The sequence below is a fragment of the Aegilops tauschii genome, chromosome 7, assembly GCF_002575655.3.
Source record: "Aegilops tauschii subsp. strangulata cultivar AL8/78 chromosome 7, Aet v6.0, whole genome shotgun sequence".
Classification (NCBI taxonomy): domain Eukaryota; kingdom Viridiplantae; phylum Streptophyta; class Magnoliopsida; order Poales; family Poaceae; genus Aegilops; species Aegilops tauschii.
In genome coordinates, this window is record NC_053041.3 from 631804209 (window position 1) to 631817936 (window position 13728).

At 42.9% G+C, this 13728-nt stretch overlaps 1 protein-coding gene across 3 annotated transcripts; it reads right to left on the reverse strand.

The window, feature by feature from the left end:
• Positions 1-1048: 1048 nt before the first annotated feature.
• On the reverse strand, positions 1049-5495 carry LOC109732718 (probable protein phosphatase 2C 60). Of its 3 annotated transcripts, none has more exons than XM_040395163.3 (6): positions 5279-5493; positions 5108-5190; positions 3653-4079; positions 3150-3517; positions 2229-2465; positions 1049-1725 (listed from the first exon to the last, which is right to left on the reverse strand). In XM_040395163.3, the coding sequence occupies exons 3-6, from the start codon at positions 3969-3971 to the stop codon at positions 1471-1473; spliced, it is 1179 nt and encodes a 392-aa protein (XP_040251097.1). In that variant the 5' UTR covers positions 3972-4079; positions 5108-5190; positions 5279-5493; the 3' UTR covers positions 1049-1470. The 3 variants fall into 3 exon arrangements, with proteins under 3 accessions (XP_040251097.1, XP_073361641.1, XP_020147490.1); XM_073505540.1 differs by having other exon boundaries at positions 4986-5190; XM_020291901.4 differs by lacking the exon at positions 5108-5190 and having other exon boundaries at positions 5279-5495.
• Between the last annotated feature and the right edge of the window lie 8233 nt (positions 5496-13728).

The following is a 13728-nucleotide window of genomic DNA, read 5'->3' on the forward strand; positions in this document are numbered from 1 at the left end:
AGTGGGTTGTGTGAGTGACTGAAACACAAACCCGAGTAAGGGGGTTCTTGCGTATGGGATAAAGAGGACTTGATCCTTTAATGCTATGGTTGGGTTTTACCTTCATGATCTTAAGTAGTTGCGGATGCTTGCTAGAGTTCCAATCATAAGTGTGTATGATCCAAGTAGAGAAAGTATGTTAGCTTTTTGTAAGCACATAGAACGTTTGTCAAAGTTTACCACAAAAAAATTCAGTTTTGTTAATTTTTTAGTATTTTCCTTGATTTTACTGTTCACCGGGAGCATTCGAGCTCGGGTGCAAATACTCCACGTCCTTAAGGCCAGCCAATTACGTAGGGCAGGCCCGATCCCATTCTGCATGCATGATTTTTGCAACAATGCATAATATGTTGTTGTGTGTGGTTTGAGAATAGAGCTGGTGTAAACAATAGCGAGAGGTTCTTGTTTGAGCCAGAAATTCCAACGGTTAATTGAGAAATAGGAGTACTTCTCAGACTGCGGATTTCTGGAGGCCGAGCTCCAGTGATCTCGGTATTTTGAAAAAATCAGAAAGCATATTTTAAAGTTTCAAAAAAATTCTAAAAAAATCGATGGAAACATATATGTATTCGGCAAGATCATGTTAAATTTCGTCGAAAAATGTGGTGATTTGTCGGCTGTACAAAAAAAATTTTGGCCTAATAACAAAAATAAAAAGCCCGTTTTAAAATGTGTATTTGTCTTTTTTTCTGTACGCCACATTTAAAGGTATAATGTTGTGAATTTTTGCACATACATAGTATACATGTGCACGTGTGTACACAAACAAATTTAGAATTTTTCGCGCTACGAAAAAAATAAATTTTGAAAACTGATCATTGGAGCTCGGCCTTCTTTGGCATTTTTCGAGTTACTCATTCCGCACTTCTCAGACAACCTAGGACACTAGGTGCATGTGGACTGATGATATCAAAAAAAAGGTGCATGTGGACTGTTTTATGCTAAGAAAGAGCTATTCTGGCTGGCTTGCATATTCATGGAAACACAATCACATAATAGCATATGCCAGTGGATACCAACATTGGTCAATAAATAAATAAATAACAGAGTCAGAATAGCACACATACATGCATACATACATACATATGTATGGAGTCCACGACATCGGTCAATAAGTTACTCCTCCTGGGGCCATTATTATACCATATATATCATATATGCACTACTGTTGTTAAAATTAAAATTCCTGCAGGGGACGAACAACAACAAGAGACATCTGCCTTTTCAGCAGCGGCACGACAAACGACACCTACCTATTCTTCCTCGGTCAATCTCGAAACGAAGTACATACATTACTATGATCAAAGTCTTCATGATGGGGATTAATAGAAGCCCTGGAGAAGAAGAGGCCCTCTGTCTGTGCCTCTCCATTCTTTCTTCACCATTAATCAAGGGGATGATGATGATCTTGGACGATACCACTGGCACCTGTTACATCTGCGACCCATAAGGTGCGAGTGTGCTGCTGCGCAGGCTCACGCCGGCACCTCTCAGCGAAACAGCAGGGCCCCTGTGGGTGCTCGCCCTGCTTACGAGGCTCGAGTCGAGGTAGAGTATGATGACGGTTATGTCGTCATGGAAGTGGCGACGGACACCTCGGTCGATCTTTTTGAGATCGGAATACCTCATCTCTCTTTTCTTGGCTGCTTCTAGCAGGGCTGATTTTATGAGCCTCCTAGCGCTCCCCTGCAAAATCAAACAGAGCATGAGCCATTAAGAGTCTCCAATTAGCACAGAGGGCTTAGCAAAAACAAGGTAAAAGTAATTTTGACGCAAAGCTTCCGCCACAGCGGTGATGAATTTTAACCCACTGCATCACAACCAAAACTCATCAAGGGTTCTATTTTCTATAGAACCTGTAAACCATGCCACGTCAAGAATTTTCTGATGGTATGATTGCTGGATTTTATATGCCACATCTTATTTTGCAACATCCAAATTATTTTGCAATATCAATTCTATATGCAAATTGTTATTTTCAGATATCAATTATCCATTCAGAGGCGCCTCATTATTATTTCATAAATGAAATGCTGGGTGATAAATCTTAATTTTGACTTTGTATATAACTAGAAATCTAATGTGAAATATCACATCATAATGTCATGGACAGTTGTAGTAGAATACGCCAAACATTATGGAAGTATATTTGTCAGGTCAATTTATTTACATGGGAGTGAGAAACTTACACTACGAGGGCTACTTTGAACAATGTCAACAGCCTCCTGGTTGGTTAAGTGCTCCCAAAGTCCATCAGATGCAAATATGATAAACTCATCATGTGGCTGTATTGGTTGCACGCAAATGGATGGTTCTGAACTTAGTATGGGCCTGTTAAAAGGTTCACGAAGACGGAATTTTGCATACAGAGGTTCCCGGTTGAACTCTTGTTTTTTCAGATAGGCATCACCAATCGATCTGCAGACCTGCAACATACAACAAACAAAGAAAAATTAACAATCTTCATTTGGTCCCACGGTAAAAAAAAGAAGTGGCAAGTACCATCATATTTGTTACTCATAGTCATACAAGACAAACTCAGCAACACATTTCTGCATGTGCTATCATGAAGTGATGAATCAGCGGGGCTAAATAACATTGTTTTACTAATGAATAGTTAAACAGAGTGATGGAATTAATCGAACTGAGCCATAACAATATTTCTTGAGTAGTAACTATCCATCCCATGAGAAATAAGTCAATAACTACTAAGTAGTACTCCATGACTATTCAAGAAATCCCTAATAATTATCAAGCTCTTCACTTCAGTGCTACCTAATAAATATAGCAGAACTGTCATAATGGTCGATCACATCAAGAGGTAATTCTCATCCACAAACATAAGAATATGTTTATTGCATTTCTACCCCCTTACAGCCCTACTACCTATTACCACTTAGTTTTGTCTGTATCTTGGACAAAAACATGAATGAGGTTATTCACTAAATACCATTCAGAAGATAAGGAACTGAGGAAGGGACAATATTAAACTTCCAGGTGGTGAAACTGAAGGTATATTTTGCCAACTAAATGCGCATAAGCATATGGAATAACCATAACATCGAACTTCCACAAATCTACAAATGTCTCCCCAGTGGCAGATGACGCACCTGAATTAGGCCTTTTACACGCCAAACATTGTGCTTGAGAACAACAACATGCCTATCTTCAGGGTGCATTGACTGCAATTCTTTTCTCACTGGCTCAATGCTGACATTATGCTCTGCGGACAGTTGGACTGCCAATACTTCTCCAGTGGCTTTAACATGTTTTCCTAAAACAGCACGAGAATCCCCAACATTGGCAACATAAAGCATGCCACCACAGATAACACCAACCAGACAGCATGAGCCAACAGCCGCTATTTGAGGCTTGACAGGCCATTGCTTGGAGACGATAGAGAAGAACCCATCTTCTGTAGCTTCATATGCTTTCTTCAGTACATCAGCTGACATTGAATTTTGTTCCGAAGTGAACCCTGAAATACAAACCAGGGAAGAAGTAAATAATCACTGCAGTGCTCATTATCAGGCAAGTGAAACAGGGCAGTGTGGGCAGAGCACCAAAGAATGAGCATAGTACTAATGCATAGTGATGCCAGGTTAGCAATTACGTTTAAGATGGTTGAAGAGGTTATCGTTGATGTAGCAAGCTGTCTCTGGTCCACCGTGCCCATCATAAACCCCGACGAAAGTGCCATATGGGCCAGAGTCGAGAAAGCTCAACGGACCCGACTCAATCTGACACTGGTCCTCAAGTAGGTTATTGGCCTGGACAACAGCCATGGAGAAGTCGCCATTTACATGCTCCCCGGCGTCCTTGTACCATAGAAGTCCATCCTGCCTACCGGCAGCATCTGAGCCTGTCCGGGCATGCCGGTTGGATGAAGGTCTCCAACACGCCCGTAGAAAGTTCATCAATGTCACTATCATCCCTCATCAGTCATCCCACCCACGTACGCCTCCGAGCTCGCCTCATCTGTTATCTAAGAAAATCACAGTGTCGCTTCTCAATGCACCAACAGAACTCTTGCCTTTATCCTGGAAAGAAAAAGAAACATGTATAAGTATGTGAAACACAAGTATGGCTCATTAATAGTACTCAACGCTTATCACTTGCACTCGGACTGGGAACACAATTAAAAAAATGTCATATTTTATCTTTCCTTCCTTCCATTTTTTCAATCCATGCAGGAGAGCTGCATGTATTTGTTCAGTAAGTACACACTTTGTCTACCATGTAACACAGAATTCAAATTCAGCATAGTTGCTTTCTCTACAACTCAAAAGGGTCTGAGGAATCTCCTTTGTCGTAACTTTATAGTACAAGCAGATGTAGGAAAAACAAATCAAATTGCCTTGCTTGGTGCTTTTAGGTTCTACTGTTCTAGTAGGAGCAACCTGGTACTGGGTAACCTACACCATCACCATTTTTAATTGCAAAAGAGACATACGTATAGCATTATATAATGCCTAAATAATGCAGCAAAAGACACAATCGTGTCTCTGTTTGACGCAATCGAGGGCGAATATTTCCCATCATACCTAAGATTTTACTTGAAACATAGGCCGCAGCAAAACATTTCCTAACATACACTCGGAACATCTACAAGAACTGACTTATAGCAACTCATCAAACCTAAGATTTTGCTTGAAAACATGCGCCGGGGCAAAACAGTTTTTAAATACTTTCACAATCAGTTGGGAACCAAGCCTATTCCCCAACAACTCAATTGCCCAAAACCTCATCTACTCCCACAAACTGCAAAACTCTCTCACTCCTCATCCTTGGCATCACAGACTGACACTATAGTGACCACAGAATGGGCAGCTACTGGATACAATTGTGAACCATGATTCAGACGGCAATTTCGCCCAAAATCCTCGACTCGGCGCTTCTCCTAAGCGGCAAATCCAGACGAGACCCGAGCGCGGATAGTATCAGACCTCCCAATCGCCACGAAACTTGGGGACAAACGGGCGCGCTGGTTGATTGGGATCAGGGCAGAAATGCTCTGCTCCCGGTCCCCCACCCCACCCACCCTCTGAAACAAAAATCCCAGGCGCACCTCGCCTCCGTCGGCGCGCCCAAATCGGCGGCCTTGGGATGGGAATCCGGCGAATTGCGGGGAGGGCGACTCGATCGACCTCTCTAGACGACGGAAGGGAGAGGAATACAGTGGTGTTAGAGAGATAGAGAAAGGGGAGGGGAAAGAAAAGAACTTGGAGGGTACACACACCAGTACGGCGCAAGCGGATCGGGTCGTGGCTCGCGACAGCGCAAGCCGGACGAGGGGACTACTCCCCGTCGTCTCCACCGGCGCCGGGGACGACGGTAGGTCGGCGGAGGATGGTGGCGACCGGCGGCGGCGGCGGCGGCACGAGAAGGGGATGAGGCGGGGAAAGGGGGTGGGGTGGGGAGTGCGGGCGCGCTGCAACGGCCGTTTGATGACGTGTGGGGCTCAGACACGGACGCGATAGATAAGGCGGAAAAGCGCGCGGAGGCCCTCGAGCAAGATCGTATTCGCAGATCGGTCCCCGTGACACGTCAACACCAATTAGGAGAAATATCTGTCCAGCAAAAAGTAAAAAAGCACGAGGTCAACACTCATCAGCAAAATGGACCCAATGATAAGGTTTTCATTTTTATTCCAAGTTCTAGCTTGAAGACTAAAAGCTATTTTCTTCTGTCCAATTTATTTCTCCCTCTCGTGCCATGACTAACGCAAATCTTCCCTTCCTTCCATCGATATCTGTCGATGAGCCTTAGGATTCGCCTCCCCTCTGACCGTTGCTTCGATGGCCGGTGACGAGGAGAGGAATCCTAGTGACTCGGCTTTGGCTGGTATATGGGTCAGGATTTTAGTCCTTACATGGGCGGCTCTCGGGTAGATGATCTTCGAGTCAGTTTTTTGAACTCTGATTCTCCCCGAGTTCGTTCATGGGACGCATTCAAAGGAGCTACAACGTAGATTTCTGCCAACTTCTCGATAAGAGCAGCGTGGTTAGGGTTTTCTTCGTGTATACTCGACGACGAGATTTGGTGTCGGGTCATTCACATCGATTCAAGGGTTCAAAAACGAAGACTGTGACTCTGGGGCGTTGGTCCTTATGGGCACGTGCACGAAAACTAGTCGGCCATCACCAACAAGGTCAGATGGGCTATAGTATGGGAGGGTGACAATGGCGCGTCAACAACTCATTTTGGCGGCGACAGTGATCGTTCGATGGTCCAAGGACGTCGATATAACGTTTGTTATATGGGCGCTGCTACGCGTCCGCCGGCAGATATATTAAAATTATTCTTCGCCTGGACAGACGTTGGATCCCCGAGCTGTTAGCCGTTCAATCTAGTGTGCGCGCCCCGCATGCCTCCGTCATTATTTCCGCAACATGTGCAATGTTGCAGAAACAAGACAACAAACTTGCCCCCGGCCCCGACAGAGCTGCGCCCAGCGCGCCGCCGCCGTCAACCCGCCACCAAAATCAGCCCGCCGCCGGCGTGCAGGAGCTAAGTTGAACTCTCTGCAACACCATGGCCCACCATATCCCGTGTCAGATGCTTGGATCGCTCACCGAGGGGCCCTACTTGGAGAACAGGCGCGGCCTCTACTCCAGCATGATGGCGACGAGCTCCCACGCCAGGCACCCCTTTGACGATTTCTGCAACTGAAGCTATGTTTCTGAAACATGTGTCGTGTTGCAATGCTTGGCCTCGTACTCTGTAACATCGTGCGCTCCTCCAACGCTTTCTGCAACTGGGGCTATGTTTCTAAAGTAAGACCCATGTTGCATAAGGAAAAAATCTTCGCCGTCGAACCATTTTTTCTGAAACAAGACTTCTGTTGCAGAAACTTTCTAAAACTAGACCCTGTTGTTGAAAAAAAAACTTCACCACAAAATCATTTTTTTATTTCTGAAACAAGATCTCTGTTGCAGGAGCCTTCTCAAACAATACGGTTGTTGCAAAAAAAATGGCTGCACATGACTTGTGGCCAGTGTGAGCACTCGATCAAGATTGATCCGACGGCTACGCAGGCAGCGGACGCTCCGCGTGCATCCGTCGGCTGAAGAATAGCGTTTTCCTTGTTTTATTTGAGATGTTTGTACTTCCAATGAACTCTTATACCAGATCCGGATTTTTTTAATAGTTATATAGTGTCCTCTCTGCTCCTTCTCTTTTATGTGCACTTAATTAATTATGCTTGATATTTGGTCTCTCTTCCCTGTGAATGTGATGTGCATTGTTTCGCTCGTGTTCACACGGACGGTGAGTCTATGCCGCCACCTACACCTGCCTACCTACCTGTATATCTGTCTCTCAGTGTTCATTGGCTAGCTTCACCGGCCCGATCGGCCAGGGAAGGAAAAGACACGTAGACAGAGAGCTGTATTCTACACAAATTGCACCCTTCGTCCCATAATACAAAAACGTTTTTCGAGCTATAGCTTGAAAACCGTTCTTATGGGACAGAGGGAGTATATAAGTGAACGTATTAAAACATTTATGTTTTAAGCACACTGCATAATGTAAAAAAAATGTATAGTGGATGCTCTTTTAGTCTCATCCTTGGTCACTGTTTTTGAACATGCAAAAAAAAAAACATCTTTGAAGACAGTCGTATATATGCTCACACATATTTACCCAATGAACGCACACAAGCACCCTAACTCTATGGGCACCTCCGAGATAACTAGATATACATAAACATGTGGTAAGAGGTCATGTCTTAATTAGGAGAAGGCAAGCTTTTCTATATTTTTTGTTTCTCTATCTCAGACATTTACCCAACGTGGCATTTATAAGATAGAACTATTGTACACGGCCTAACTCAGCATCGTCAACCTCGATTCCATCAGACTAAAACTCTAACCTCAATTCTTCTGAACAGGTCTGAAACCTGGACATCTTCGTCTCAGCTCTCAACTTTTGCTTGCGGCGTTATTATAAAATGTTTTGAATGTTTTAATGCAGGGTACGTACTGACTGAAATGAGTGAGCAAGTAAACTAAAATACGTCTATATACATTTGATTCATTTAGACAAAGTTAGAGCGTTTTATAATATCGAATGAGCGAGTATTTCTTTTCTTTCTTTTAGGGCGTGCGGCCGAGCCATCCAAAGATGACTCGTTGTTGACTCAGCGCCAGCCTCCACGGCCACTTGTTGCTCTCTATTTTACAGATCAAGCGCGTGAAGGATTAAACAATCCTACTTGCAGGAGCGTGCGAATCCCATGGCATCCTCTTGTTACTTTCTCAAGGCTATCCATCCACCAGTAGCCTCTAATTAATCTGCCGGTGCTGAATAATTAGCTAGTGCGTGCGTACGTAGCAAGCATGTCTATGTTGCACTCACGGAGGACAAGTGTATGGGCTGCAAGTTCAGGATCAGCAGAGTCCAGAGAGATGCAGTTGATTTACGCAGCACATCTCCATCAGTCGGCGCTTCCAGCCAAGCACGCACGCCTTAAATAACGTCTCTGAGCTCAGCCGTCGGTCTCACGCCGACGACACATCTGGCCGTGCCTCCCTGCTTCCTCCTCGCCGGCCTACCTGCTGCATCTGATCTCATCTCCAGGGTGATCGCTCCATGGCATGATCATACATCAGATTTGCCAAAACATCTTGCTCGATCCGATCAGGGAAGAGACTGGGAGCATGATGAAGATGAACACCTGCTGCTTGCTCATCTAGCTAGCTTTGCCATTATTAGCGAGACGGATGGAGACTGCTGCCTGCACCTATCTGCGTCAGCGTGCGTGAATCATCACGCCGGTCCTCATCCTTCCCTTCCGTCGCCTCTTTCACGTGTGGGCTGTGATGCGCCGGGGCCCTCCTCCTCACCCTGCCTCCTTCTTTCTTCTTCTTCTTCTTCTTCTTCTTCTTCTTTTTTCGCCCGAGTCCTATTTTGCTTTCTATATTGCTCTACAGAAACAGCACGTGACAACCTGCTCTTTGATTGTCCAGTTCCTCAAGTTAGCTGGAGAACTACCTCTAGTTTCTTTGCTCTTCAAAAGAAGCTAGATATTCGTCTACTAGTGAAAATCATGCTGATGTTAATTCTGTTTGTATACCTATGTGCATTATGGAGCATCTGGAGGATTGGAAACTCGCATTCATTCAATAGTGCTATAAATGGGTTGACATGAAACCCATATGGTGGGTGATAAAGGGGAATATCAATAGATGGTTGATCATCTTCAAGGGAGTAAAATGCACAAGACCACCATTTTAGCGTCACAGCTCTTGGAAAATCATCATTTTACAAAACCTGACACTTTGTACCACATCAACATTTTGACAGTGGCAAAATACACTGAACCAAAATTTGATCTCGTTTAGACGTGTCCGATTGTGCGCGGGCCGACAACGGTGAAGGCGCCGCTAACGGCCGTTAACTGCCGTCTTTTTCTTTTGCGCTCGTGATGAACCTGCTGGGTCGGGCCGGCATGTGAGGGAGGGGTATTTTATTGGGTTGGGCGCGTTTGGACTGCTGGGCCGGGCCGGTGCGTGTGGGATGGGTAGTTTGTCTAGCCTGGCGCGTTTGGGCTCGTTCCATTATCGTTTATACGTACCTTCGGCTCGCTCTAGTGCCTGTAGTCATCGCTAGGTGGTCTACGGACTTTATGATGTACTAGAGTTTGTAAAATTCTATGTTTTGAAAACAAGGTATATATGTACGCATTCACATACACACACGTCCACACATCTATGAGCACCTCTGAGAGGCTACATCGGCAGGTCTTGAGGTCGACAAAGTCATCACAGATACATAATACAACACTGAAAACTAGGATGCAAACCCAAGTGGTCAATGTTTACCACAAGGAATCTAACCAGCAAAGCAGGGGCTCTCATTCCTCTCTGTTCTTTCTCTCTCCTCCTTTCTTCCTTGAGAGCCGCCGCTGTGCACCTGGCTCCTCTTCCCTTCTCCTCGGGCGGCCTTGTCGGCCGGAGATGGAGCGGGAGAGGAGGCCATTCTCCTCATGTATATAGTAGCTTAGGACTGATGCATTTGCCTGGAATTCCCATTTGGGCAAGTAAGCATAAAAGCAATGGAAGCATAAACATATCTGAGTACAAACAACTACAAAGGAAAAAAGGCTGGAAGCGTAACTCTCTACAAGACCCTTCATAGGAACCAGCCATTTGTCAGGATTCCCAAGCTAATCGGTCAACGTCGAACTCATCGTAGAGATCACTAGTGAGACTGAAGTCTCCTCTACAAAAACATAATTAAGCACCCAGTACTCAGCAAGACTTATATCAAAACTATCTACATATGCATCGGTTTCAACAATGGGGTTATGGAGTTTAACTGTAGCAAGCCAGCTTTGACTCAGTGGCTACCTGAACTACGACTACCCGTAATTTCTTTGGGGTGAGAGCACACATGAGTCCACATAGTCACCACATCAATACAACACTATGGATCTGCTCCCGTCTCCCTACGAGAAGGCCATCCATAGCACTCACACTTTTTTTGCGCATGTTAAAGTATCCATTTCAACTTGCCTATGAACAATGTAAGCTTCCAAGTAGTCCATATCTGCGGACACAACTATTCGAATAGATCATTTACCCTGCATGGGTGTACTTCTTCACACATGTGTCCACCACTTAGCGCCTGCACACATGATACGTCTCCAACGTATCTATAATTTTTTGTTATTCCATGCTATTATAGTATCAATCTTGGATGTTTTTATATGCAATTATATATCATTTTTTGGGACTAACCTATTAACCTAGTGCCAAGTGCCGGCTACTTTTTTTTGCTTGTTTTTTGTTTTCCAGAATATCAGTACCAAACGAAGTCCAGTTGCCATGAAACTTTTTAAATATTTTTTCTAGACAAAAGAGACCCTAGAAGGTTCGGAGGAGACCAGAAAATGGAGGAGTACCCACAAGGCACCAGGGCGCGCCCAGGGGGTAGGCGCGCCCTGGTGTGTTGTGGGGCCAACGTTCATCTATTTGACCTAATTCCACCTCTATAAATTCTCTAAAACGGGAAACCAACAGGGAGCCAGCCAAAACCCTATTTCTGCTGCCGCAAGTTTCTGTTCTCGAGAGATCCCATCCGGGGCCTTTTCTTTTACTCTGTCGGAGGGGGATTCTATATCAACCTTGCTGAACATCCGATGATGTGTGAGTAGTTTATCACCGACCTACGGGTCCATAGCTAGTAATTATATGGCTTCTTCTCTCTCTTTGATCTTCAATACAATGTTCTCCTTGATGTTCTTGGAGATCTATTCGATGTAATCACTTATTGCGTGTGTTTGTTGGGATCCGATGAATTGTGAGTTTATGATCAGATTATCTATGAATATTATTTGAGTCTTCTCTGAACTCTTTTATGCATGATTATTATAGCTTAGTATTTCTCTCCAATCTATTGATTGTTGGTTTGGTCAAGTAGATTGATTTTTCTTGCAATGGGAGAGGTGCTCGATATCAGTGACACAAGGGGACATGACACGTATTGTATCATTGCTATTAAGGATAAAAAGATGGAGTTTATTCATGCTTGAGTTTACTTTGTCTACATCATGTCATCTTGCTTAAGGCGTTACTCCGTTCTTTATGAACTTAATGCTCTAGATGCATGTTGGATTGTGATCGATGCATGGAGTAATAGTAGTAGATGCAGGCAGGAATCGGTCTACTTGTCTTGGACGTGATGATGCCTATATACATGATCATTGCCTTAGATATCGTCTTGATTATTCGCTTTTCTATCAATTGCCCAACAGTAATTTGTTTACCCACCATATGCTATTTTCAAGAGAGAAGACTCTAGTGAAAACTATTGCCCCCGGGTCTATTTTCATCGTATATCAAAAACCAAAATTACTTTGCTGCAATTTTCTTTTCTTTATTTTATTTTTTGTTTTATTTATCCATCTACCTATACAAGATTTGATCCTTCTTCGCAATTTTTATGTGGGCATTACTACTTGGTATAGATTCGTTGATACTATTTTCTTGAGCTGTTCCCCTATGGATGCTTTCAATGCTATGGGAAATTTAGTGGGACTATTAATGAAACAATTTTAACTCTGGAACATGTTATGCAAAGATTAGATGCTATTGAAAAGAAAATGCCTACCATAGAGCGTATTGAAAATTTGGATAAGAAGATTCACACTCATGTCACTCAATTTGGATCAAAGGTAGGGATTACCCTTAAGATGCTAAAGGAGAAATGACCAATAATCAATGAAAGGGTAGAACAAAGTCCAGCTAGGATTGATAAGTTGGAAGAAATTATTAATAATTTAGGTTCCGCTTTTTGTCCCGTCAACACTATTGAAAAAACTCCTCCTAGCAAGAATTGCAAGTTTATGTATGTTCCAAAAGACAAGGGTGCAACATCTAGTAATGGAAATGAAGACCTTAAAATGATTAATGTTCACCCCAACTTTGTTGATTTGATAAAGGAACCACTATATAAAAATAAGTCTCTTGATTTTGTTCCTAGGAGTGTGATTATTAAAAATATATATGCTAGAACACCTGGTAATTATGGTTGTGCGATTGAGGAATTAGAAACCAAAGATGACAATACTTGAAACTATGCCTTATGCCTAGCTAGGGGCATAATACAATAGCGCTTGTTGGGAGGCAACCCAGTAGTTATCCTTTAATTTTTTTGTTTATTTTTTGTTTTTTAATAAATTCATAATTATGTTACTATTATGATTGTTACTTTTATGCCTTAATTAGTGTTTGTGCCAAGTAAAACCTCTAGGATGGTTAGAGTGATAGTTGACTTGATTCTGTTAAAAAACAGAAACTTTTGCACCCAGCTCTGGATTTTTTTAAATTCATAGAAACGTTATTTTGCTCTTAAATTTTACACATAATTTATATACAAATTTTCCATGCTGTCCTAAATTTTCAGAAATTTTAGAGTTACATAAGTATGGTCAATATTCAGATTGTTAAGACTGTTCTGTTTTTGACAGATTCTGTTTTCGTTGCCTTGTGTGCTTATTTTGATGAATCTATGGATTGTATCGGGGGGTATAAGCCATGGTAAAGTTAGAAACAGTAGGTATAATGCAATAACAAAATATGAATGGGTTTGCAATAGTTCTTAAAGTGGTGGTTTGCTTTATTATACTAACGGATCTCACGAAGGTTTTTGTTAAGTTTTGCGTGATTGAAGTTTTCAAGTTTTGGGTGAGATCAGGATGGATGAAGGAATAAGGAGTGGCGAGAGCCTAATCTTGGGGATGCCCGAGTCCCCCCAAGGTAATATTAAAGGACTCGCAAGCAACTTCTTGGGGATGCCCCGGAAGGCATCCCCTCTTTCTTGTAACGACCATCGGTAATTTTACTTTGGAGCTATATTTTTATTCGTCACATATCATGAGTTCTTCTTGCAGCGTCTTGTATGAGTCTTTGCTTGTTTTGCTTTTTAGTTTGTCACAATCATCCTTGCTGGACACACCTATTTGGGAGAACCATAAGTTTATTATGATTTGTTAGAATTGCTCTATGTGCTTCACTTAATTGTTTTGAGCTAAGGAATTGCTCTAGTGCTTCACTTAAATCTTTTTTAGCACGACGGTGATTTTATTTTGAAGAAATATGCTCTCATGCTTCACTTAAATTATTTTGAGAATTGATAAATTTTGAAGAAATATGCTCTCATGCTTCACTTAAATCCTTTTGAGAG

Coding starts and splice junctions, on each gene's coding strand:
- LOC109732718 (XM_020291901.4), bottom strand. CDS start 3,971: ATGATAGTGACATTGATGAACTTTCTACGGGCGTGTTGGAGACCTTCA. Junction 3,518..3,652: donor CCTCTTCAACCATCTTAAAC/GTAATTGCTAAC, acceptor TTTGTATTTCAG/GGTTCACTTCGGAACAAAAT. Junction 1,726..2,228: donor TTCAAAGTAGCCCTCGTAGT/GTAAGTTTCTCA, acceptor TTGATTTTGCAG/GGGAGCGCTAGGAGGCTCAT.